This window comes from Sciurus vulgaris (genome assembly GCF_902686455.1).
Source record: "Sciurus vulgaris genome assembly, chromosome: 11".
Taxonomy (NCBI): domain Eukaryota; kingdom Metazoa; phylum Chordata; class Mammalia; order Rodentia; family Sciuridae; genus Sciurus; species Sciurus vulgaris.
The window spans coordinates 32,552,787-32,578,761 of NC_136472.1; the positions used below are offsets into that span (position 1 = coordinate 32,552,787).

Sequence of the window (25,975 nt, forward strand, 5' to 3'; positions counted from 1 at the left end):
CCATTCTAAAATGAGTTCACTGGGGAATCAGAATGGTAATTTTTTAATATATTCATTTTATATTCAAGCTGGTTCTCTTCTGAAGAAGAACTACCACAAAAACTGAGGATAAAAATGTAATCCTAAAATGATAGAGAGGACAGAGAGTAACAAAGTTTAAACATTACTTTTCTATTACTGATTTTCACAGTAAGGGTTGGTGTAAAAGTCACTTCTACTGGTGACAGACATGTACATATGTTTGTCTTTTTTAAAAAAAAAATTATCAGCTATATTTATTTATTCCCTGTTTTAAAATAATAGTCAATTTTTAATGCTAAAATTATGTCAAATTTAGCCAAGATTTACTGCTTCAAGCTGGCTTCTGCATGTTATGGAAATGCCTCCCTGAGGTTCTGAGCCCTTTCTGTTATCAAACACAGCAAGAAATCCCAGGTTCACCTGGTTTTTCCCTGCTTGGATTCATCCAATCTCTGAATTCCAGGTGTTCAAAGATGAGCTCCCCTTTGTAGATTCTCCCAGTAAATACAGCTACCAAAATGGCATATGTTTTCTCATGTACCAAAATAGTTTCCTAATCATATTTAAGTATTTATGCTTTATTCCATGAAATTCAAAAATAATTATAATTACACTGTAGATAGCATGTTAAAATTAAGCCAAGGGAAGTTCATTATTATTTTTTACTTTTTTTGTGTGGGGAGGGGGTGGTCTCTCTGCATATGTATTACAGGGATTTATATCTAACTTGTAATAATTATTTTCTATCAATGAATATGTTAGAGACTGGATATGTAGTTAGGATGAATTATTTACTTTGTTTCCACGTTTAGGTTTTGTACCATACTAGTTTTATTTTACTTTTGATGGTATAAAGCATTTAAATAGTTCAGAAAGGCATACTCAGAAAAGACTAATTTCCACCCCTTGCCTTCCATCTCAGCTCCCACCAACCCTACTCCTGAATCTAATGATTGTTGGTCTTCTTGTTTATGTTTCTTATAATCTTTCCTTACTAGCATACTCTTTACATTATTTCTTGTGCTATAAACAGAGAATATTACAAGATGTCATCTTGCTTTCTTTTTCTAAGCTGTAACTCCAAAACAGAATACTTTATGGACTTGTTTGTGTGTGTGTTTATGTCTTAGGATACCATAATATGCTAATTTTTCATGTTCCCTATTGATGTTCACATTAAGTTTTTAAAAACTTTTGCAATTGCAGTTAATCATGCACTGTGTGAATACATGCATATAATATTTTGTGTTTTGGGAGTTGTATATTAAAGATAGATTCCTAGATGTTGGACTATTGGATCAGAAGGCAGAAAATACTTTTTTAGATATCAGAACACTTTCAAATGTTGCATTTTCATGTCTTGTACTTCACTAGAAGTAAAATGAGAATAACTGTTTCTTCCTATCCTTTCCAAAAGTCTATTTCCAAGCAAAAAAAAAAAAAAAAATTGCCAAATTCATAGGGGTGACATGGTATTTCAGTATCACTTTGATTTACATATTACTTATTATCAGTTAAGTATCTTTTCATACATTTAGGGACATTCAATTTTCTTTTATGGTAGATGGGTTTTATTTCTAGAAATGGTTTTGAATTATTGTTTTAAATATTAATTCTATTTATTACAACTTTTTTGTCTACAAGAAATCATATTACAAGGATTTTGGATATCTGTATATTATCTTCTTCTTTTTTAAATGAAAGTATTTATTTATTTTTTCTTTTTTTTAATTAAAAATCATAAATTTACATAGGGCAATGTTGTTTGATTCATTCTGTTATTTTTCCCTCCCCCCTACACCTCCCACCCTTCTTTTCCTTCTATACAGTCCTTCCTTCCTCCATTCTTACCACCCTCCTTATCCCTAACCCTCAACCTAACCCTAACCCTAACACTAACCCCTCCTACCCCCCCCTTATATGTCCTCATCTGCTTATCAGTGAGATCATTTGTCCTTTAGTTTTTTGACATTGGCTCATCTCACTTAGCATGATATCCTCCAGTTTCATCCATTTGCCTGCAAATGCCATAATTTTATTATTCTTCGTTGTGGAGTAATATTCCATTGTATATATATGCCACAGTTTCATTATCCATTCATCAACTAAAGGGCATCTAGGTTGGTTCCACAATCTGGATATGGTGAATTGAGCAGCTATGAATATTGATGTGGCTGTATCTCTGTAGTATGCTGATTTTAAGTCGTTTGGGTATAGGCCAAGGAGTGGGATAGCTGGGTCAAATGGTAGTTCCATTCCAAGGTTTCTGAGGAATCTCCATACTGCTTTCCAGAGTGGCTGCACTAATTTGCAGCCCCACCAGCAATCTCACAAAAGAGGTGAAAGACCTCTACAATGAGAACTACAGAACACTAAAGAAAGAAATTAAAGAAAACCTTAGAAGATGGAAAGATCTCCCATGTTCTTGGATAGGAAGAATTAATATTGTCAAAATGGCCATACTACCAAAAGTGCTATACAGATTCAATGCAATTCCAAATAAAATCCCAATGATGTACCTTACAAAAATAGAGCAAGCAATTATGAAATTCATCTGGAAGAATAAAAAACCCAGAATAGCTAAAGCAATCCTCAATAGAAAGAGGAAAGCAGGGGGTATCGCAATACCAGATCTTCAACTCTATTACAAACCAATAGTAACAAAAACGGCATGGTATTGGTACCAAAATAGACAGGTAGATCAATGGTACAGAATAGAGGACATGGACACAAACCCAAATAAATACAATTTTCTCATACTAGACAATGGGGCCAAAAATATGCAATGGAGAAAAGATAGCCTCTTCAACAAATGGTGCTGGGAGAACTGGAAATCCATATGCAACAGAATGAAACTAAACCCCTATCTCTCACCCTGCACAAAACTCAACTCACAATGGATCAAGGACCTTGAAATCAGACCAGAGACCCTGCATCTTAGAGAAGAAAAAGTAGGTCCAAACCTTCAACTTGTTGGCTTAGGATCAGACTTCCTTAACAGGACTCCCATAGCACAAGAATTAACAGGATTCCCAAAGCTAGAATCAACCACTGGGATAGATTCAAACTAAAAAGCTTTCTCTCAGCAAAGGAAACTATCAGTAATGTGAAGAGAGAGCCTACAGAGTGGGAGAATATCTTTGCCATTCATACTTCAGATAGAGCACTAATTTCCAGAATCTATAAAGAACTCAAAAAACTCTACACCAAGAATACAAATAATCCAATCAACAAATGGGCTAAGGAAATCAACAGACACTTCACAGAAGAAAATGTACAAGCAATCAACAGATATATGAAAAAATATTCAACATCTCTAGTAATAAGAGAAATGCAAATCAAAACTACCCTAAGATTTCATCTCACCCCAGTTAGAATCGCAATTATCAAGAAAACAAGCAAAAATAGGTGTTGGCGAGGATGTGGGGAAAAAGGTAAACTCTTTATTCAATTCTTGTTTGGACGATCTATCCAGCGGTGAGAGAGGTGTGTTAAAATTGCCTAGTATTATTGTGTTGTGGTCTATTTGATTTCTGGAATTGAGAAGGATTTGTTTGACGTACATTGATGAGCCAATGTTCGGGGCATAGATATTTATGATTGTTATGTCTTGCTGATTTATGCTTCCCTTAAGCAGTATGTAATGTCCTTCTTTATCCTTTCTGACTAGTTTTGGCTTGAAGTCCACATTATCTGAAATGAGTATGGATACTCCAGCTTTTTTGCTGTGTCCATGTGCATGGTATGTTTTTTCCCATCCTTTCACCTTTAGACTATGGGTACCTCTTTCTATGAGATGAGTCTCTTGCAGAGAGAATATTGTTGGATTTTTCTTTTTAATCGAATCTGCCAATCTATGTCTTTTGATTGATGAGTTCAGGCCATTAACATTCAGGGTTATTATTGTGATATGATTTGTATTCCTAGTCATTTGACTCATTTTTGGTTTTTGACATGATTTGGTTTCTCCTTTATTTGGCTATTCCTTTATGCTATTTCTACCTGTTGCTGGTTTGCATCATTGTTTTTCATCTCTTCCTCATGGAATATTTTGCTGAGAATGTTCTGTAATGTCGGCTTTCTTTTTGTAAATTCTTTTAGCTTTTGTTTATCATGGAAGGATCTTATTTCATTGTCAAATCTGAAAGTAAGTTTGCTGGGTATAAGATTCTTGGTTGGCATACATTTTCTTTCAGGGCTTGGTAAATGTTGTTCCAGGCTCTTCTAGCTTTTAGGGTCTGGATTGAAAAATCTGCTGATATTCTTATTGGTCTCCCCCTGAATGTAATTTGATTCTTTTCTCTCGCAGCTTTTAAAATTCTGTCTTTATTTTGTATGTTAGGTATTTTCATAATTATGTGCCTTGGTGTGGGTCTGTTGTAATTTTGTATATTTGGAGTCCTATAAGCCTCTTGTACTTGGTTTTCCATTTCATTCTTCAGATTTGGGAAATTTTCTGATATTATTTCATTGAATAGATTGTTCATTCCTTTGGTTTGTTTCTCTAAGCCTTCCTCAATCCCAATAATTCTTAAATTTGGCCTTTTCATGATATCCCATAATTCTTATAGATTCTGTTCATGATTTCTTACCATCTTTTCTGTTTGGTCAACTTTGTTTTCAAGATTAAATATTTTGTCTTCAATATCTGAGGTTCTGTCTTCCAGGTGTTCTATCCTATTGTTTATGCTTTCTGTGGAGTTTTTAACTTGGTTTATTATTTCCTTCATTTCTAGGATTTCTGTTTGGTTTTTTTTGTTTTTTTTTTTTTCAGTATCTCTAACTCTTTATTGAAATGATCTCTTGCTTCCTGTATTTGCTCTTTTAACTGTTGATTGGTGTGATCATTTAATGCCTGCATTTGCTCTTTCATCTCCTCCTTCAATGCCTGCATTTGCTCTTTCATCTCCTCGTTTGCTTCCCTGATTGTTTTAATTATGTACATTCTGAACTCCCTTTCTGACATTTCTTCTGCTGTGCTCTCATTGGGTTTTATTGATATAGTATCTAGGTTTGTTTGGGACATTTTCTTCCCTTGTTTCTCATATTGGTCAGATGTCAGTGGGACTCTGTGATATTGCAGATTTCCTCTATTGGCTTATAGTGTCCCTGTAGATTTCCAGTGTATCACCTCCCAGCCTTCAGTAGCCTGAAGTCTTGGAGTAACTTGATAATGCAGTACTTCCGAAGAAATCTGCCCCTAGCCCACTACTGGTTCCTGGGCTTGGAGCTGGCTCTGTGTGGAAAGGCTCTCACTGGTGGGCCTGCTCCGAGAAGCTGGCCATGTGGGAGGAGACCACCACTGGAGTACACAGGGCTGCCTGGAGAAGACTCTAGCTGCCCTGCCCTACTCTAATAAGCCACCCGAATCTTGACCTGCTGCCGGGCCGAGCTTCACCGTGTGTGGGACACTCACCCCGTGGCTCTATTTTAGTCCGAGTCTCTCAATGCCTCCCCTTCTTGAATCCTGGGTTCTGGAGCGACTGGAGATGCAGTCACCCTCTAGTCCGCCACCTTGGATCACCCCATGGAAAAAGCCTGGGCCCGGAGGGGACAGGGCCGCCTGGAGAGGTCTCTGGCTGCCCTGCCCTGGTCCCAGAGGCTGCTTGGGGGTCAGAGGTCTCCTCTGGCTTGGGGACTTGTGGCTGGTTCTGTGTAGAAAGGCTCTCACTAGGCGGTCTGCTCTGAGAAGCTAGCCTAGAAAGGTGCTTCCCGCCGGAGGGAGCCAGGCTGCTTGGGGAAGTCCCTGGCTGCCCTGTCCTGGTCTCTGAAGCAACCTGCGGGCTGGAGCTTGCCACGTGCTGGCTCAGGGACTTGGAGCTGGTTCTGTGCAGAAAGTCTCTCACTGGGGGGCCTGCTCTGAGAAACTGGAGAATCTATCCCTGTGGGAGGAGCGCACCGCCATAGTGTTCAGGGTTGCCTGGGGAAAACTCTAGCTGCCCTGCCCTACTCTAATAAGCCACCCGAATCTGGGCCTGCTGCCCGGGCCAAGCTTCACCGGGTGGGGGAGACTCACCCCATGGTTCTATTTTAGTCCAAGTCTCTCAGTGCCTTCCCTTCTTGAATCCTGGGTTCTGGAGCGACTGGAGATGCAGTCACCCTCTAGTCCGCCATCTTGGATCACCTGTATATTATATTCTATGTTGTTCATTTAAAAATGTTTTACCTACTTACTTCTTTTGTTTTCATTTATTAGACTATCTTTTAATTCTAATTTAACATCTCATTTGGTGAAATATTCTTTCCCTTGGTTACATTTCAAAGATTATTGTAACTCCCTTCCCCCCATGTTTTCCTGTAATCAATCAGCAACTATTTCAGTATTGTTAATTGCTATTCATCTATACTCAGACTATTTGATTTTCTGATGTGTGCTCTTTTTTTCACATCTGCAATAGTTTAATTCATATTGGTTTTGTCTATTGATTTTTTTTTTTCTAAATCATGGGTCACATTATTTTGCAGTAAGACATGGGAGACTATACTTTATGGCTAACCCACCATGATTCCAAATGCAGGAAGGCTCTCTCACCTTGTGTCTTTCTCCTTCTCTATTATAGTAAACAAATATTTTAAGCTTTTAAGAAATTCTCTTTCCTCTTCATTCTCTCCCCAATTGTCATTATATCAAGAGCTTTCTTTCCTCCCTCCAGCTTCACTTGCCCCAGCTTCATTGAGCTTCTGCCATGTATAACATGAGGCACAGTGGGCACTCTGGAATTTCCCTTAGCTTAAACCTTGCCCCAGCCTGACATGGGTCCACATAAAGGTCTTGGTACATTTGGAAGAAACTTCTTTCTGCCCAGCTTTCTACATGTTCTAACTGTGTACTCAGTCAAGGCCCCATGGACAGAAGTTTATGTGAGTGGAGATTTATCTGCAAGTGAGGCCCCTTCAGATTGTAATTTGGTGTGCTACCCCAGAAAGATGTTTTCCTAGTTACTAGTTACTAAAAATTGGCCTTACTTCTCATTATTCTCATTGATCCTACATTCCCTCATCTTTGTACTGTTCTATAAGACAGAGGTCTTTTCTTCTAGGAAGATATTACCCCTTTCTAAAATTTAGCTTTCTGAAATTTTTTTGTGTCCTCAGTTTTTTTATGTGTTTTTTAAAGCTATAATTAATTTTTCTTTAACTTCTTACTTTTATTCTGATTGTTAGGATAAGAGAAATAATCTTATTCAATTTCCATAGTCAATCTAAAAATGAAAAGAATTTATTTTAAAGGATTAAAATTGCCTCAATTAGTAATTCAAGATTAATCTAAAAGAACTAAGGCATCAGTTTATTGTTTTGTCTGGATTACTGATCCAATGTTCTTTGTCCAATGTGCCTGAAGTGTTTTTCTTTAGCTTTCATTAATTTCTGCAAAGACACCTGAATCTACTCCATTGGTCATAGATTACAGACTTCTTAGTGACAGAATACCATTCCTGAATCAAAAATCATATATGATTATTGCCAAACTAGCAAGTGAAATTTACTTCTTTAATAAACCAAGTGTTAACTGTATAACAATAGAGCTTATATCATTTTTTTCTCTTGGGAGTCATGGATGCTTTCTAATTTATAAGCATTTTCACCAATATTACTCAATTGCATTTTCATGATATTCCTACCAGGGAATAAACAGCAAATATAATTTCCATATAACAGGTACATGTTTGATGATTACCAAGTCACAGGTAACCAACGAGGTCTCTGTTTTAAGCATCTAATTTCAAAGTTCTTGTGTTTGTTCCTAGTTTAGACTCATCCAATATCATAGCTCTTTTAAAATAGTCAAAGCAAAAGAAAATAGAAAAACAATCCACACAAATAAACTCCTACCAAGAAAAGGACAACAAAGAGAAACAGCACATTTAAAAAACGATAATGATTCTGCCTCTTTTATCAGGGGCATATTCTCCTGAGAATGAGACTGTTAAATGAATCAGTATTATATGGAATCTATAAAAATTAATCCCTATGAAAAAAATACTACCTATATTCAACAAAAATTTGGAGAACTTTAGTTCCTGGTCTTTTTGGAGCATTCATTAAAATTGTCCCTATGGTGACTGATTCTAAATTGAGAGTCAAATGATTGATGAGTGTGTGGCAGTAAAAAAGGGTAGACCTTCATATACAGTGTGTAGAGTAAACAGTAAAATAGTCTTATTTTTACTTCCACTCTGGAAATGCATCAAAATATTTGCTGATATTCATGGCCATTGGCTAGAAAATACAATGTTAATGACAGAAAGACAACAATGTTAGAAATAAAGAAGCACTCTGTTGAATGCTACACAAAGAGAGGAAAGAATGGTTAGCTGTCATAAATGAAAACCTACAAAAGAGTTAACTGTACTGTCCTTGCTGACTAGTGCAATAAAAACATCACTATTGCACATACGGCTAAGTGAAATAAACCTAAAGTTGACATTTACTGACCACCTCCTTTGTGCAGAGCATATTGTAAACCCTGCCTCATTCATTCCTAGTAACTAGTTCATAGACATGAGATGAGAAAACTGAGGCTCAAGTACCTTTAAAAAAAAAATAACTGGTCAAGTGATGATTCAGGTTTTAACTCACAAGTATTTGATGTGGAAGCCTCCCTGGTATTTCCTCTATATTGGGTAGCCTCAGTCATGAACAAATTTAAGAAAGAACATTCCGGTGAGCTTTAGATCTCTCTTTTATTGAGGGTGCTTTTCCTTATGGTACTTGAGGTTGCTTTAATCCTTGTCCTTGCTTTCAGCTTAATTGCTTTTCTGATATAGGATTAAATCTCTTCAAGGAAAAACAATTTAAACAGAACAGCCATTTGTTTATATTCAGACTCATACATCCAGTAGAAGCAAGGAATAATAGAGGTCATTGTTTCAAATGCCTTTGCTATCCGGATGCAGAAAATAACGGTTCCTAAGATCACAGTGAGAGAAGCAGCAAGCCTAAGCCTAGATCTTCAACATCACAAACTGTGCTCTTCCTGTAGAGAAAACTGCAGAACTACCTACACCTCAATCTCTTTGTTGCTGATTATTTTTTTTTAAGTTTTGCAAGAAAATAAACAAGAGTTTTCTTTCTGGAGAAAGAAACTCTAGGTGAACACACATTCCACAGCTATGGAGCAATGGTCTGTGATAGGCATATGCCACTGTGAGTGAAGGAAGTCACCTCTCATAGCAGCTGAGCTTATCCCAACTAGTTTCCTTTATTTTACCACATGAATATTTATTTTATTTTATTTTATTTTATTTCATTTTATTTTATTTTGGTACCAGGCATTGAGCTCAGAGGCAACCAACCACTGAGCTACATCCCCAGACCTTTTTTATTTTTTAGTTTGAGACAGAGTCTCATTAAGTTGCTGAGGCTGGCTTTGAACTTTTGATCCTCTAGCCTCAGCCTCCAGATAGGATCGCCGGCATATGCCACTAAGCCCAGCCCACAGGAACACCTTTAGATTCTTCTTCAACACATATGCACTCTCTAAATTTGGTTCTTCATGGCTTCTCTCTATCTCATCACCATGATTCATTACATTCACAAAAATCTGTAATTGTCAGCCTCACCAAACTGCACATTGATCGGCTCTCTTCCCTAAAACTTAAACTACAAGAGCCCTGGAACCTGGCCTGGCTGTGTATCATCTGCCACTTTCCTAAACGGAAGTGGGGCACATAGTTGGTCCCTTTGAAGATTACTTGAATAAATAAATAAGTTTCAAAGAAAAATGAATGAATGAGTAACATTCATATATCATCCTCTGGGAAAGATAATGAATAATACAACTAAATTAATAACATTATAATGCCATATTTTTAGTGAGAACTTCTAGGGACAATAAACTCTTACACTTTTATAATATCCAAAATTATAAAATGCATTTATGTTCACTGTCTTTCTTGATGTTTAACCTTGAATATCCAGGTCCAAGCCCAATTCTTTCAAATGTATAGCAATAGGTGAATCACATAAATTTAAGTAAAAAAAAAAATAGATTTGAGAGTAGTAATCCTTCCTTGCAATAAAGCAAATATTTTGAAAAGTATTTTTAAAGTTCAAAATGTCCTTTTCTTCTACCAAGCAATGTAATTCTTTGGGACCCTGAGCATTAACAGAATAAAGTATAACTTACAAACATTTTGTTAATATTTCAACACTCATTTTGCCAATTCCCTCCAATACTTCTATCTCATCCTTGGTGCACAACTACCTGACAGTGAGAAGAAGGAAGAAGGAATGAAAGAACAATTTTAATTAGGCCTTTGTTTAGGGAAGACTGTTTCTGATCAATGATCTTTTTCTTTGATATTTTGAATAGGTTCTCCCTAGATTCCTCCATGTCCCAGATTAAAGATTGAAAATTAGTAAACTAAGATTGTGTTATATTCTTTACAGCCTCATTCTTGGGGCCATAGCGACACTTAAATTCCTGACTGTGCAACACATGGCCTTGGTTGCATGAGAGGAGCAAAGGAAACCCTAGTGTCCAGCAGGACTCTCATGTTGGAGTATTTTCTCCCCAGAGTTAATAGGATAACTTTCCTCAACTATAAGGAGTTTAAAAGCACATTCTCAGAGAATTTACTTCTTTAGTCTAGATCAATGATATTACCAAATTTCCACTTTTATTTAGACTGGCAAGTGAAAAACAAAATTTAATAACTAATGGAACCAGCAAGACCATGCAATCTGTTCTCAGTCTCCCAGTAAGTCACTAACCAAGACTAAATTCCATGTTTCCAGATGGTTTTCCAAACTCCTCTTCTTTTCAAGGTGCTGTAGAGACAGGAGTTAAGTAAGCACTTCTCAAGGACAGATTCATTTATGAAATTTCAGAATCACATGGGGATTAAAACGAGCAAAGCAAAGAATAAAATGGCAATCAACTTAAGGGAAAGAAGTGAAGGAAATCTAACCATATTTTAAAGGAAAGGAACAATTTAAGGACTTGTCATTGAGGGAAATAATACAAAGAATGGCAATAACAAAAAGGCTTGGATCTTCTGAAAACAAAGGCAGGTATATTAAGGGGTGCATCACACCCCTGTTCAGGAGAGAATCAGCACTGCCCAGAGCAGAAATGCTACCCCCATGCCAGGTTGCCCTTCTACAGGTCTCTTACAAAGAGGAAGCAGCTATGGAAAAGGTGGACAAGCAACCTATTCTTAGTTCAAAGATTTTTAATATCATCTCCCAAACTTAGTACTTCCATCTTGAAGCAGAAAGAGGGCATCAGTCTTCCTTTTCACCTAAAATTATATCATTTTTTGAGAACTACAATCTCTGAATCAAAGCACAAAAGCACTTTCATTGGCACCTGGCTCAAACTCCTCCCTTCACAGATGAATCCCAGAAAATTAATGGAACAAGCTGTAGAAAATGAAAGTAATGCATGAGCAGAGTGGGCTGTCTTTGTCTAAGGTAAATCAGATCACTTTGGCCTCAGAAGCTGAACCAAACTGAATTATTGCTGGAATTTGAAAGGATAAAGATGAGAAAGCATCAACATACTTTTGCACTTTGTGTTTCATGGTGGCAAACCTTGCTGAACTTCTTGGATGCACATTAACTGGGCTGAACCCAGGACAGAAAAAATTAGAAAATGTTTAGTAGGATATTTGTCTAAGAGGAGAGGAATTTAAATCTGTAATATTTATGACCTTCCTTTTCTCCTTCAAATTGTTAGTACCTGATATAGTCAGCTTTTTAATAACTGTGAACAAAATACCTTTATTTAGAACGATTTACAGGAGGGAAGGTTTATTCTGACTCATAGTTTCAGAGGTTCAGTCCATGGTCTGCCCATTTCATAGCTCTGAGCACAAAGTAAGGCAGAACATCATGGCAAAAGGGCATGACTGAGGAAGGCAACACAGGACATGGCAACCAGGAAGCAGAGAGAACTCTGCTCATCAGCAACAAAAATACAAACCCCAAAGGCATACCCCCAGTGACCTACTTCCTGTATACACTACCTGCAGTCACATCTCAGTTAATCCATATCAATGGATTAATTCTTCTATTAAGTTACATATCTTGTAATCTAAACACTTCACTTCTGAACATTCTTGCACATCTCATTCTTGCTTTGTTGAGGCATGCATAGCTAAACTACAAATGCACATTTCTTTTCTATTTCTCACAACTTTGTGAGATTTACTGCCTGATACTGTATTATCATTCTCATCTCAGAAGTAGAAAGTGTGCGATAGAAAAGACACCTTTGAAACTAGTTAAATTTTTAAAAATCTGTGTCTTCAGTTCGATCTTTACATATTAGAATATAGTCTAATAAACTATAAACCTTTATAAAAATGGTAATTGAACTGAAAGTATGCTTAGTGTGATTCCCCTCGTAATTTATACAACTTCCTCTTTTTTTCTCTGATGGTACAACCCACTTCAGTACCAGCAGCCTCTGGGCACAGAGGTAAGGCAATCGTTTGTAGCCATGGTCTGCTCAGGAAAGAATGTTCCTCTTTGAAAATAAAACCAAAATAGAACCACTTAGTTTGACATATGAGTCTGGGATTGAGTCATAATTTCATATAATCTATTTCAAAAGATTAAAAAGAGAGGTACATTTATATACTATACACACTGAAATTGATAATTTCAACATGAAAGTACAGAGCTCTCTTTTACACACACACACACACACACACACACACACACACACACATTCATGCACATCTCAGCTACTGGTTTCTATGATAATTAATTTTATGTGTCAACCTGAATGAGTCATGGTATCCAGTTTTTTGGTAAAACTCCAAGTCTAGATGTTGCTGAGAAGGCATTTTTTTTTAGTTGAGGTCAAAATATAAATCAATAGACTTGAGTAAAGCTGATTACCACCTATATGTTAGCCCTATCCAATCAGATGAAGGCCTTAAGTGAAAATAACCAGATTCTTCCAGAGGAGGAGAGATTTCAGTGATTTCAGTTGCCAAGCTCCCTTTGAACTCAAGACTGCAACATTAATTCCTATAGGAATTTGCAGCCCGCTGGACTACTCTGTAAATTACAGATTTAGCCAATTCCCCCTCCCTCTCCATATATTTACATTTATACATATTTCTACATATAAATCCTATTGGTTCTTATCTCTGCAGAATTCTAATACATTTCATAACTTATCTTAATACAAAGTGGCTATAGTGTGCAGGTTCAAAATTTTATCACCTCTCAACTGCTTTGCCAATTTAACTCAGGCTGTGGACTAACAGGATATGCAGAAACTCCTAGTGTGTAAGTCTGCTCCAATGCCTGCTAGCAGCAAATGTGCACAGCTTTATTACATATAAACTTCTAGGAATTCTTACTTTCTGAACAACCTCAACAGGCATTAAGACAAAACAGTGAGTCCAGGTGTGGTATCCCAGAAGGGAGAGCTAATACTGCAGTCTAGCATATCTTGGCCTGGTTTTTCTGCTGCACTGTGCTTTCTGCTGGCTGTGCTACTCCGAGAGATGGTATTCTCTGCACATTAGAGTTCTGCTAGAATTTTGAAAATAGCACATTTCTTCCAACTTCAGTATCCATTTATGTATACTTTACACAGATATTCTACTCATCTCTGTTTAAGGACATGTTTGCAAACATTCGGTTCTCTTCATTCTTGAAAAAATTTGAGGCCTAGCATGACCACAGTCTCTACTGGGGGGCATGACAAAGTCAGTACCCAGAAAACTGTGTCTAATTTCCAGTGTCTTGAAAAAGTTCTTTTTTCCCCTCTGCTACCCCTTCATTCCTACAGAAATTAATTACATAAACACCTTGTGAGTTTCCACTTGTTAACAACAGGGTACTATTACTAATAAAATAGTGGAGCATAATTATCAAACCCACACATTCTCTGTAGTAGTAGATATGGCAATTCAATCTAGTTCAGGGAGATAATAATTAAAAAGGAGAAATCAGTTCCAGAGGGAACACGGCACAATGCTAAAGAAAGATGCAGAGAAGAAAGAAATTTTAAAACAGAAGAGGAAAAGAAGGAGGCTTTTCAACTTACTCTGAGAATTTTCACCTCTTACACAGTGTTCTACTTCTGCTCTTCACTCCCAGCTTGGCTCCACCCAGGCTGTGTCGGACAGAGTCCATACCCAGTAGTACTGCCAAGGCTGAGATTGTGCTGAATGATGTACAGATGTTTTCTCCTCAGTAATAGCATTGTGGCTGCATCTTTTTCCTTTTAAGAAAATTGAAGCTCATATGAATCAACTTGAATGTTCATGCCTCATCAAACAAAAGCACAGTTTATGAAAATGTAAATGATCATATATTCATTTGGTAAATTAAACATGACACATCCTGGCCCGTGACTTGAAAGCATTGTGATTTAAACTAAAGGGAACAAAGTTTGGGGAAAAGGAAGAAGAGAAATTAAGGAATACTGTACATAATAAAAATGACTTGAACTCTCTTGATGAAGGCATCATTAAAAGGATCTTTTAGCTTATTTTAACAATAAATTGATATTCTACATGGGAAAAATGGCTGTCTCATCATTAAGAGATATATTGAATTTCTAATCATATTATTTAAGTCTTAGGTGATAGTATTCAATCACCTAATTGATATCTCTAATGCCTTGTAATATGTAAAGTGATAGTAATGATATAAATGCACACAGGTATTATAATGATTAAGTGGAAAATCACCAGTAATATACCTAGCATATTGTTTGTAACATAGTAGGCATTTAATAATTATTAGCTGTCTGCTTTTAGTCTAGTAGCAAAATGTTTCTGGACTACACTATCTTCCTAACACTTTAAGACAGGGATTGTGAAGCTCAGTAGTGCCTAGAACACTTCTTCTATAGTGTTATAGATATTCCTCAAATAGATTATATGGTCAAATAAGGTTAGAAATGGTGGATTAAACCCATTTCTTTACTATAAGTCTTTTTAAAGCCTTTAATAGGCTAATTTCAAATATGAATCTCCAAAGAAGAGATAGAATGCAGTGGTTCTAATGCATTTGATCAAGTAACCTTCTGTTCATCCAGCCTTTTGATGGTCTAAAGTTCCTTAGCACATATGTTAGGAAATTTTGCAAACTGTTCTTGAAATGAATGGTCAAACTTCTTCTGTGCTTCGACTTATTTGCAGCCCTTTCTTTAACATAATAGTATGGGATCCTATTCTCCTTTAAAAACAATACTTAAATATTAAATTATCAGAGCATTTGTCTTACCTACCAAATCTTGAGACCACCTTCTCTGTCACTATTTTAAATTGAACTTGGTAACAACAGTGTACATTTGTCAGTTGCTTCTCTCAGATCCATGTGGTACCACAAACCCCTGCCACCAGAACTGTCCCCCCACAACACACACACACACACACACACATACACACACAAAAACACACACGACAAACATACCTGTCACACCTCAACAGGAACATACCTCTCCTCCATGGTACACTTACCACACCCAGTTCCAGGGGATGATCAGTATGTTCCCTTCCCTGGGTTGCAGTTTGTAATCAATGATGGACACAAGAAACAGGTAAAGTTTATAAAAGAGTAAATTACAGGTTTCACTGGTGACTGCAGGGTGACACACTGTATTTTTACTGATCTTGGATAAGGATGATGTGACACTTTTCAGGTTTTCCAATATTTTTATTTATTGATTTATTTAATGCTTGAAGAGTTTTGTGGTAGATCCTAAGGAGCTTCTAGAGATGTGAATAATAGAATAAAAAGGAACTGAAACTGTTATTCGGGACCATTAGCTCAATCTTAGCTAATATCAGCTCTACATCTGGATTTTGTAGATGTGGAAGCTATTAATTTTCTGTTCTCTTTTTGTATATCTCTAGTTTACTGAAATACTTGTTATTTCTGTATAATACATATTTATTTTAGTGTGTTAAGTTTTTCTCTTCCCATTGAGTTTCATAAGGTCTGTGAGACCAGAAATTCTATTATCTTTCTTACCCCAAACTTCTTATAAAGCACAATTTCTGGACTATAATTAGTAATACTCAGTAATATTTTGTTTAATATATCTTTATGTTCATCTTTATCAGAGCTCCATGCTACTTTCAACACTCCACATATTCTTCATAAATAAATGATGGAATTTTATTTGACAATTAAGAAAACAAATAGGATATTAAAAAAAAAGAAAAGAACAAAGAACCTAAAACCTACACTTACGATTTAGGTCACATCAAGTGATCTGGATTCTGTTGATTTTCAAGTTTAGAAGAAAGTCTATGCTTCTAGTTATCCCTGAAAAATAAATACATAAGCCAAATAAAATGATCTTAACCTCACCTCTTCCTTCTGTAGCACTGGCATTTAATATGATTGCTTCTAAATAGGATTTTAAATAAACTCAAGTTTTGGATGAAATAGGTCAGATTCATCCTTCATTAGCATTATCAGTATTTGATAACTGGAATTCATAGTCTTGTATCATGAATACTAAGAACACTTCATTTTGAATCATTTACAAGCACTTTACTGAAAACATATCCTTGTTCAGGAAAAGTGTTTAGTGTTAGGAGAGAACATTGGGAGATATTATGGATTCTAGTAAATGGACCACTGAATTCTTTGTTTCCTTTCTTCCTTCTCTTTATTCCTCTCTCCTTTCACCATCTTTTCTTCTTTGTATAATTCATATATGTGCTTATTACAAAACTCTTATTCAATTTTCAGGTATTACTTTGATTCATAGGTGCCTTTTCAATTGGTGATTTCACATCCATTATATACTTTAAAATAATGATCTCCATTCAATATAAGATCTTCATTAGATTATAAGCAGAGATTTTTTTTAGAAAGATTTTTACAGTATAATGAAAGGATACAAGAATTATATGCCTTAGACACTGAGATATTGGATCTAAATGGATGATTTCATTGAGTTATTAAACAGTTTTTCGAAGTAAAATACATTATCTCTATTTCTCTATTGTGCACTTACTGTGCGTCAGATGCTATAGTCTGAACACTTCTGTTGGACTAATTTATTTCATCATAGCAACTCATTGAAACAATTTTTTCTTTATATCCATTTTATGGATGAAATACTAAGGCTCTCTAAAGAAAATTATATTGTCCAAGTCATGCAGTTAATAAGTAGAAGAGCTAAGATTCAAATGTAGGCTATATGAGCCTGCATCCTATTAGTTTCTGGAAGAGTCATCATTGGATGCCATATTGGTCTGAGCTTAAAGTGCATACTCTTTCCATGATCTTCCATCAAAACCCTTACATTCAGAGGTTCTGACTTATGTTTCTCGATTTAACACTAATAATACAATTTGATCTGTCTGGGATAACAAGACTCATCTCACCTGTGAAGTTTGCTTTTCTTTTTTCACCTTTTAGATTTTTAAAAGTTTATCTAAACATATGCCCATCACTTCAAACTTTAGACTTGGGTGTTTAATTGTCATTTCTTTCAATTCTTATCTGTATCATGAGCAAATTTTTATTTCAAGAATAATCATGTCTTCATCCCACTGTTATTCTATTTTTCCCTTTCCTTCAGATAGTTCTACTGTAGAGAAGCCATATATTGCTAACATATAGTACAGTGTCTGATGTATGGTGTTTGCTCAAATAACATAAGATGGAAAGAGAAGTGCAGTTCAGGTTGTTGGAGTTGGTCCCAGTGAGGCCACTAGGCAACTCCAGGAGGAAAAATAGGATTGAATTTTTTGAGGAAGAATTGAGCACCCAGATTCTGTAGCTATTGAAATGACGACTGCTGCGATTGTCTTGCTGCTTTCCTGTTTTAGCTTTTTCCTCCCATGAACGTGCATTGTTGCTGAAAGGAATTTGATTGTCAGCCAGAGATAGTGAAAGTCTTTTGTCTAGTTCCAATCCTTAACCGCCTTTGCAGGCATAATGCACATTTCATGCTGTGCCAGGGATGTGATTCAACTTTCACCTGGCACAAACAACTCAAGAGGTCAAAGGGGAGTCAGCACACAAAGGGGGCTATTCTGGTTTGGTGACACCAACAACAGGGACCCCTGGATGGGAAGAATTTGTGTGGTGGACATCATTCTAGAGCAGCAAATGCTCCTCAAATTCAGACTCCTAAATAGAGCCTCGTGAGTCACCATTATTTTTTCTTTCCCAGTGGTTCTGCTTTGTCTATAACATATCTGTTCCAGCTTTAAGAATGGAGAGAGACAGCGTTTCTGGCTGACTGGATTGGCTGTATAATGTAATCATTAAATGTCTTAAAACTGAGTCTGAATTTGAAGGTGTTAGAAAATTCACAGGAGGCCATTCTTTGTGTGGCTTTGAAATTATTTTCAATTACAGATTAGAGCACGGCAGTGTCTGTAATATCACTTAATGAGGCATAATGCTTCCTTTTGTCATTTTCCCCTCTGATTGAGATGGGCACCCTTATGCCGACTGACAGATTCCTGAGTGCTGACAATCACCACTCCAGCAGATGAGAAGGACAGTGATTCTGCAAATGAATGCCAATGAAAGTGATAGATTTTTTAAAATAAATTGTATAAGAGTTCCAAATTGGATGTAATTGGGATATATTCATCAAATTTTGAATTTGGACTCAACAGTAATAGGAATTCAGTCCTGAAATATTGAATAAGAGACTACTTAAGAAATAGGAGTCATTGATTGTGTATATACATGCAGAGGGGAAAAGTTTGCTAAAAATATTCAGTAGCTATTTTTTCCACATCTAAAGACAATTAATCTGAAGAGTGTAATACATTTAATACACAGGTTTTGCCTACCTGTGCGTGTATATGTGTGTATGTACTCATCTCTTCACATATCTGTTCATTTAGGTTCTTTTTACCTCTCCACATTTAAATTTCTAAATATTTACCAGTTACCTATAATGATTCTCAGAAAGTGTGGTCCTGAGAGAGATACCCAGTAGACCATACAAACAAATAAAAGCCATGGAAATAAATGCACCTCTGATATCTAATTGTTTTAAACACATAAAAGTGAATATGCTAGAATATTGTAATTGTTCAATGGAATACACATCCCAAGGGATTTTAGGGTTTTTAGTGTGATTTGGAATTCTGGATTCTCTAATCTTTTGATACATTGCTGAAATCCGTGCTAACCAAAGAAAATAATATGAATGAGAAAAGTGTTTTTTACTCAATTTACTCATTGAATAGTGTCCTGAGAATAATGGGGAAAAAAAGTCTTAGGAAGTAGATAAGGAAGATCACGGAAAGAACTGTGAAGACTTATGGATAATAGATAAAATACGGAAAGGAGGTGCATTGATAAGAATGTATTCTTTTATTAATTATTTATTTATTTTTGGTACCAGGGATTAAACCCAGGGGCACTTAACCACTGAGTCACATCCCCTGTCCTTTTTAATATTTTATTTAGAGACAGGGTCACTCTGAGTTACTTAGGGCCTCACTAAATTGCCAAATCTGGTTTTGAACCTGCTATACTCCTGCCTCAGCCTCCCAAGCTGCTGTGCTTACAGGCATGCACCACTGTGCCTGGAGAGAATGTATTGTTTAAGGGATAGAAGGTCCCAGGAGAAAGTCAGGTTATTAGGAAATAGGTTATTAACAACCCTGATATTCATAGACAAGAGTCTGAATATTATTGAGTTAAGTATACTAGGTTGTTTTAAATATTTACATGAATAACAGTTCTGAAATACAGTATTTTAAATTTTTTTTAATATTTAGTTTTAGTTATAGGTGAACACAATACCTTCATTTTATTTTTACATGTTGTGCTGAGGACCAAACCCAGGGCCTTACTCATGCTAGGAAAGTACTCTATCACTGAGCCACAACCGCAGTCTATAAATACAGTATTTTAAATAATAGTAGTTAACTCTTTCTATGTGCAAACATAGGCAATGTATGGGTAATAATGATTCTATGTTCAAAATCCAAGTTGTCATCCTCAACATGTGGTTCACAACTTTTTATCTTGTATGGCTATTTACATTCTAGTGGTAATATTTCCCTTCCAGTCTCTGAACAACGAATAAAGGTACAAATGTTCTCTGTCCTTTAAATACATATGCTGGAAGTCACACAAGCCACATTTATTTACATTATTTTATCCAGAACATGGCTACATCTCTCTGTGCAAAAGAATAAGGATAATTTTTCTGCTATTCAATCACACGGTCAGGTGAGATTTGTATTATATTGCTGTAGAAGAAAACATAAATGAACACTCTAAGAAAATTAGTGATTTCTGCAATATAAAGCTATAGAAAATTTTAAACTACACAAGATCAAATCTTTGCATATAAATGATAGAATTAAGGAGGGAAACCATCAAAAAAGGGAGCAAGGGAGACAGGTTAATATGCTCTGGGAGCAGTGCTTTAGTTAATAATTAGGGCCTCAGCTAGGAAAATGGAGAGGAAAACTTGTATACGTTGAAGATTCATTGAAGAGGAGGGATTGAAACCATATGTGGCGATTCATAGTCTGGAAGACTATGAAAGAACTGAAGGTAACTTTCATCTGTTTCCCCACCCTCATTATATAGTTAACCTTTTAATTCTTAATTTTACATATGTGTGTGTGTGTGTGTGTGTGTGTGTATAATTGATATGCTTTCTTACACTATAAGTCTATAATTTTCTTTTACAATCTTAAAAATTGTTTTATGATGGTTATTTATCAACATGTGATTTATTTTTATTGTATTTTTAAAAAAATTAAATTTGCATGGTTTAGCCTCAAGTAACTTTTATTTTTTAGACTGACACAGGAAATATAAAATTCAGAGTCACTGACTTTTTAAAGTTCCCTCATTTTGACTAGATTCAGGATTCTAAATTATGTTTTCAACTTTGAAAACAGTGTTATACGAACAGACAGTCTTTTCAGAGCTTTTAAGACAATAAAATTTCCTTTCTCCCTTCTTCCCTCCTGTTCCTCCTCCTCTTCCACTTTCTCTCTCTCTTTCTTTTTTTCTATAGGACCACAATGACTTTCCTTCTCACTTTTTATACACTTGCTCTAAAATCTCTTAAAATTATCTTTACAAAATTAACCTGTTCCCGAACTACATCTGAACACAAAACTGCTTTTATTGGTACTGAGACCTCAGTAAGAATATTTCTTGCTGAAGATAGACAGTTTTCTTCAACAAAGGAAATTCATGTCTTTTATAATCTCCTTCCCTCTGTTGCCTGTATTTTCTTATTGTAAAATTCCATCTAGATGTCCCTTGAATCTCCAAAGTCTATAGTTCTTCTACATTAACTTCTTTATCTCTATTTTTTTCCATATTTAAGCTTCCCTCAAGTTTTATCATTCAGATCTCCAACTATAAAATCCTATTCAAGATCCCACTCAAATATTTATAAAAATCATAATTTGGATTCATACAATTTTCTATGTTTTATAATAGTATCATTATGTTTAATAAATTGCTATAATATACCTATAGATAATATTGATTTAAATTAAACTTCCTACAGGGTTAATTAAGTCTGTCCACCTAAAGAGTTCTCTTTAAAGTTAATGATTTATCTCACATTTCTGGTAACCCTAAATTGAAGATTTATATGCTGCATTGAAGGGAATCTTCAGGCTGGTGGGCACCATTCAGTAGACATTTTTCCCCCAAGTAGCCCCTCAATGAGAGGAAGTCATATGCTAGTAGAATAAAAGTAAAAGATATGAGCCTCAAGAGTGTCATGTTAGGTACTGAAAACATGGTGTTATCAAAGAGATAGGTAATTCCACACTTCCTAGTTGGAACAGTTACCATGCATCAATCTCAATGCCACCTTTACATACTAATATGGCCATTAATATTCATCTCTATGCAGTTTGAATTTTGCAGATAAAGTGAGTTGGCCTGCATGGAGAAAAAGAAATATGCCCAGAATACAGTTCTGCACTATTTATTTCAATTACAGGTCTGAGGTAGGAGTACCAATGTCACCAATACAAAGCGTACAAAGGGACATTTAAAGGAGACACTCATACATGATTTTGATGAATACTGGAGGCAACAGTGTCTGCAAAAAGAGAATGTGCCTGGGGAAAGGTGATAGAATGGACCTTTTTCCCTCTGTCATGGGAGTTTGAAATGAAATTAGGACTCAGATAAAAGAGAATAAGGACAGATGAACAATTCAAGCATGGAATATTAAGTGCACAGGAAATAGGAACCTAGTTGCCACCCCGCCCCCATTTTACCTTCCCTTCCTCTCTTGGGAAATTTCAAAGCTGGCACTGAAGCAAATAGGGTAGAAGTATACTTTGGGAGTATTACATAATGCTGGATGTGTTGCCCAGCTTCCTGCCTCCAGGCAGAGCTCTAGTTAAATCATTCTGGACAGATGGATGCCTATCCTGGGAGAGCACAGACAGTTAGGACTGAGGATGGACAGACAAGCTGCATGCCAGGCTGCTTCCATCTGGAACCAGTGAATACTTCCTTTCATACAAAGTTAGTAATGATGCTGCTCACACAGTGCTCTTCATGATTGCTATGGGATATACTTTCAGATCCTTATACTTCCCTTATGATCTAGGTAAGTTATATTTTAAGGCATGAATTCATCAGCTGGTATTTTTCAAGTGTACACAAATGATTGAGTCAGCTGAGCTCTGCTTTTGTTGCTGTGAAACCCATGACAGATGACCTTCCCATGCACCAGAGGAGCAAAGCTCTGAGCTACTTCTGACACACCACTCCCACGTAAGCGGATTCTGAATAACACCCACTTTACCACTCCCATTTTGGAAGCATTTTAAAATTAAAATAGGAATCAAATGTTGGCTTTACTACTGATAAATATTAGAGAATAAACATTGAACTTTAGAAAATTCTCTCTACTCTGCTTTTTACCTGAACCCTGGCCTTTGGACAAGCTTACTCTTAAGGTATCTTGTATGTTAGACCTATACCTGGAAAGGTAAAAGGAAACACTTGCTTCAAGCATTAAGCCTCAATTTTAGTGTTAGAGAGTAATGAGTATTTAGATACATATAGAAGAGAAACTGAAATCTAGACCAGATATATTTGCCCCACTGAACAAGATTCAAAATAAATATATATGCTGTCTAGGCAGGCAAGCTCCAAAGGCAGAACAAACAGGAGATATGAGTTCTTTCTTCCCCTTTTTTTTTTTTTTTTTCAGATAGAAATCTCTTCTCAAAAATATCAAGATGTCAGGAATTAGTTACTTTTGGCGGGCCTTTTGGCAGGCAGGGCCAGGTCGTGGGAGGAGTTTTGGTGAGGGGTTTATTTAGGACAGGGCAGGAGGGCAGGTAGGGAAACTGGAAGGGAAGTTCCCTCCCTGGGGCCTATTTCCATATCCTTCACTCTCCACTGGAGTTTATCAATCCTCTGCGATCCAGTAGCCATCTTGGGACTGCGGCATGGCGGAGCCTACAGAAACTGAAACCCAGATCTGTAAGGTACTGGAAACCTTCAGGGACACTATAAAGCTACAGGGTAGAAACTATACTACCTCAGATCTCCATGGCTAGATGGGAAGACACACAAACAAAATGAAAAAAAAAAAAAGGAAATAAAACACTCCAAACAAACCAGGATGCTCCAATTATAGACTCCATTGACAAACCAGTAGAAGAAATGTCAGAGAAGGAGTTCAGAATTTACATAGTAATACTGCTTCATGACTTTAAGGAGGATATAAAGAGTGAAATCAGAGCTATGTTTCAGGAGAAGGAAGATAACTTAAAGAGATAAAGATCCTGAGAAGAAATCTAGAAGAAATCCTTGAAATGAAGGAATCAATAAACCAAAATAAAAATTCAATGGAAAGTAGCACCAACAGAGGAGACCACTTGGAAGACAGAACTTCAGGCAATGAAGATAAAATATATAATTTTGAAAATAAAGGTGACCACACAGAGATGATAAATTGCATGATGTTCTCTCACCCAGACACAATGCCTGAATAGCAGCTGTTGAAGCCAACGGAGTGGGGAGCTACTGTGACTACTTCTGGCCTGATAAGAAAGACCCTCAAGGCAATAGCACCATAGCAGGGTTCAAACTGCTACTCCAAAAGCAACTGAAGGGCAAACAAATGCAGAAATAAATGTCTGAATTTCTCTGAGAGGGGATAAAGATTGAAGAAGAATATGCAAAGAACTTGGCTAAGCTCTCTCAGAACCCGTTGGCTGCACAGGAGGAAGGCTCCCTGGGAGAAGCATGGGCTCAGGTGAAGAAGAGCCTGGCAGATGAAGCAGAAGTTCATCTCAAGTTCTCTGCCAAGCTTCACAGCGAGGTAGAGAAGCCCCTAATGAACTTTCGTGAGAACTTCAAGAAAGACATGAAAAAGTGTGACCACCATATCGCTGACCTCTGCAAGCAACCCGTCAGCCGCTATGCATCGGTGGAGAAGGCCTGGATAGCCCTCACAGAGTGGCAGTGAGATGTGGAGATGAAGACCCAGCAGCTGGAGATCAAGCTGAGCAACAAGACAGAGGAGGACATCAAGAAGGCACGGAGGAAGTCCACACAGGCTGGTGATGACCTCATGCGTGGTGTGGACCTCTACAGCCAGGCCCAGTCCAAGTGGTTTGAAGAAATGGTGACCACCACTTTGGAGCTGGAGCGGCTGGAAGTGGAGAGGGTGGAGATGATCCAGCAACATTTGTGCCAGTACACACAGCTGCGGCACAAGACAGACGTGTTCAACCAAAGCACAGTTGAGCCTGTGGACCAACTGCTTCAAAAAGTGAACCTGGCCAAAGACAGAGAGCTGTGGGTCAGAGAGCACAAAATGGGCAACATTTGCCCTGTGGACATGGAGATCTAGAAACAACTGTGTGGCCCCAGGGATCCTGCCCAGGAGAGGGGCTGGGTGTCCCACGGAGAGGAGATGGTATCTCCTGCTGGGTGAAGCTGCCCTCCCACTCATTCTCCTGTCCACTGAGGAAAGACGAGAGAGCTGGCTATTCCAGAAGGGTGATCTGGATGGCCCAGCTTGGGAATCCCAAATATTCCCAGGCCAAGAAGACAGACCTGCAACCTGTCTTCCAAGACTGAAACCCCCAAACCCCATGCCATGCTTTTTGCTCTGAGAACAAACTGAGGCTGGAACTTTATGGTCCCTAATGAGTTCCAGAGGGGTGGCCATCACACACTTGTGCCCTTGGGTGCCAGAAGGTCCATCCTCCAACAGGTCCTTTATCTCCTTAGGGGCTTTGGAAGATCAGAGGAGGGCCACCTCTGCCTCCAAGCCAATGTCAGGATCAGAATCATGGATAGAAGGTGCCATCAGCTCAGCCTGCACCTAGAATCCTTTACAGCCCTCTATTTTTCTCATTGTATTCTGGGAGCCCAAATCTAGCTTTCCTTGGCCACTTTTCAAAAAAAAAAAAAATTATCAAGATGTCAGACAGTCTTACTCTAAATGCAAAAGAAGTGCTTGGAAAAAAAAAAAAAAAAAAAAAAACCAGAAAAATATTTTCTCACCATTTACCAGGTATAAGTCCACCTATCTCATAGCAATCTCACATTAGGAAAGGTAGAGTACAAAGGAGAGAGGGTGAGAAAAATATAGGGGTATTATTAAATTTCATGTAAAATGATATTTTATCTATGGTAAGTTAGTTTCTCATGAACATTACATCTCTCTTATAGCTAGCTGTTGGGAACAAAACACTCGTTGTTTTAAACAAAAATAACTCCAGTCAAATGTCTCTTCATAATCATATGGGTAAGCACTAGGAAAATATTTCCAAAAAAAAAAAAAAAAAAATGAGTGTATTAAGTGTTAGAGATTGAAGATCCAAAAAAATCTCATGCATCTCTTTTCTTAACATTGCTTATTGAGGAATAACCAGGCTAACAGTGGTTTTTGCTGTTTATAACTGTCATATCTTAACCTCTTTCATGAGATACATTTTACGTAGCATAAAATTCACTCAATTAAAATGTATGCCTCTTAGACCAGAGACCCTGAGTTTATTAAAAGTTATAGTAGGCGCAA

At 36.9% G+C, this 25,975-nt stretch overlaps 2 protein-coding genes across 6 annotated transcripts in view; both read left to right on the forward strand.

Moving 5' to 3' along the window:
• The window catches only part of LRRC4C (leucine rich repeat containing 4C), a 1,247,103-nt gene that overhangs the window by 874,614 nt on the left and 346,514 nt on the right, over positions 1–25,975 (forward strand). The gene's annotated exons all lie outside the window — the stretch shown is intronic.
• Positions 24,081–24,884, forward strand: LOC306638727 (growth arrest-specific protein 7-like). Its single transcript, XM_079102025.1, has one exon. The coding sequence runs from the start codon at positions 24,422–24,424 to the stop codon at positions 24,797–24,799; it is 378 nt and encodes a 125-aa protein (XP_078958151.1). The 5' UTR covers positions 24,081–24,421; the 3' UTR covers positions 24,800–24,884.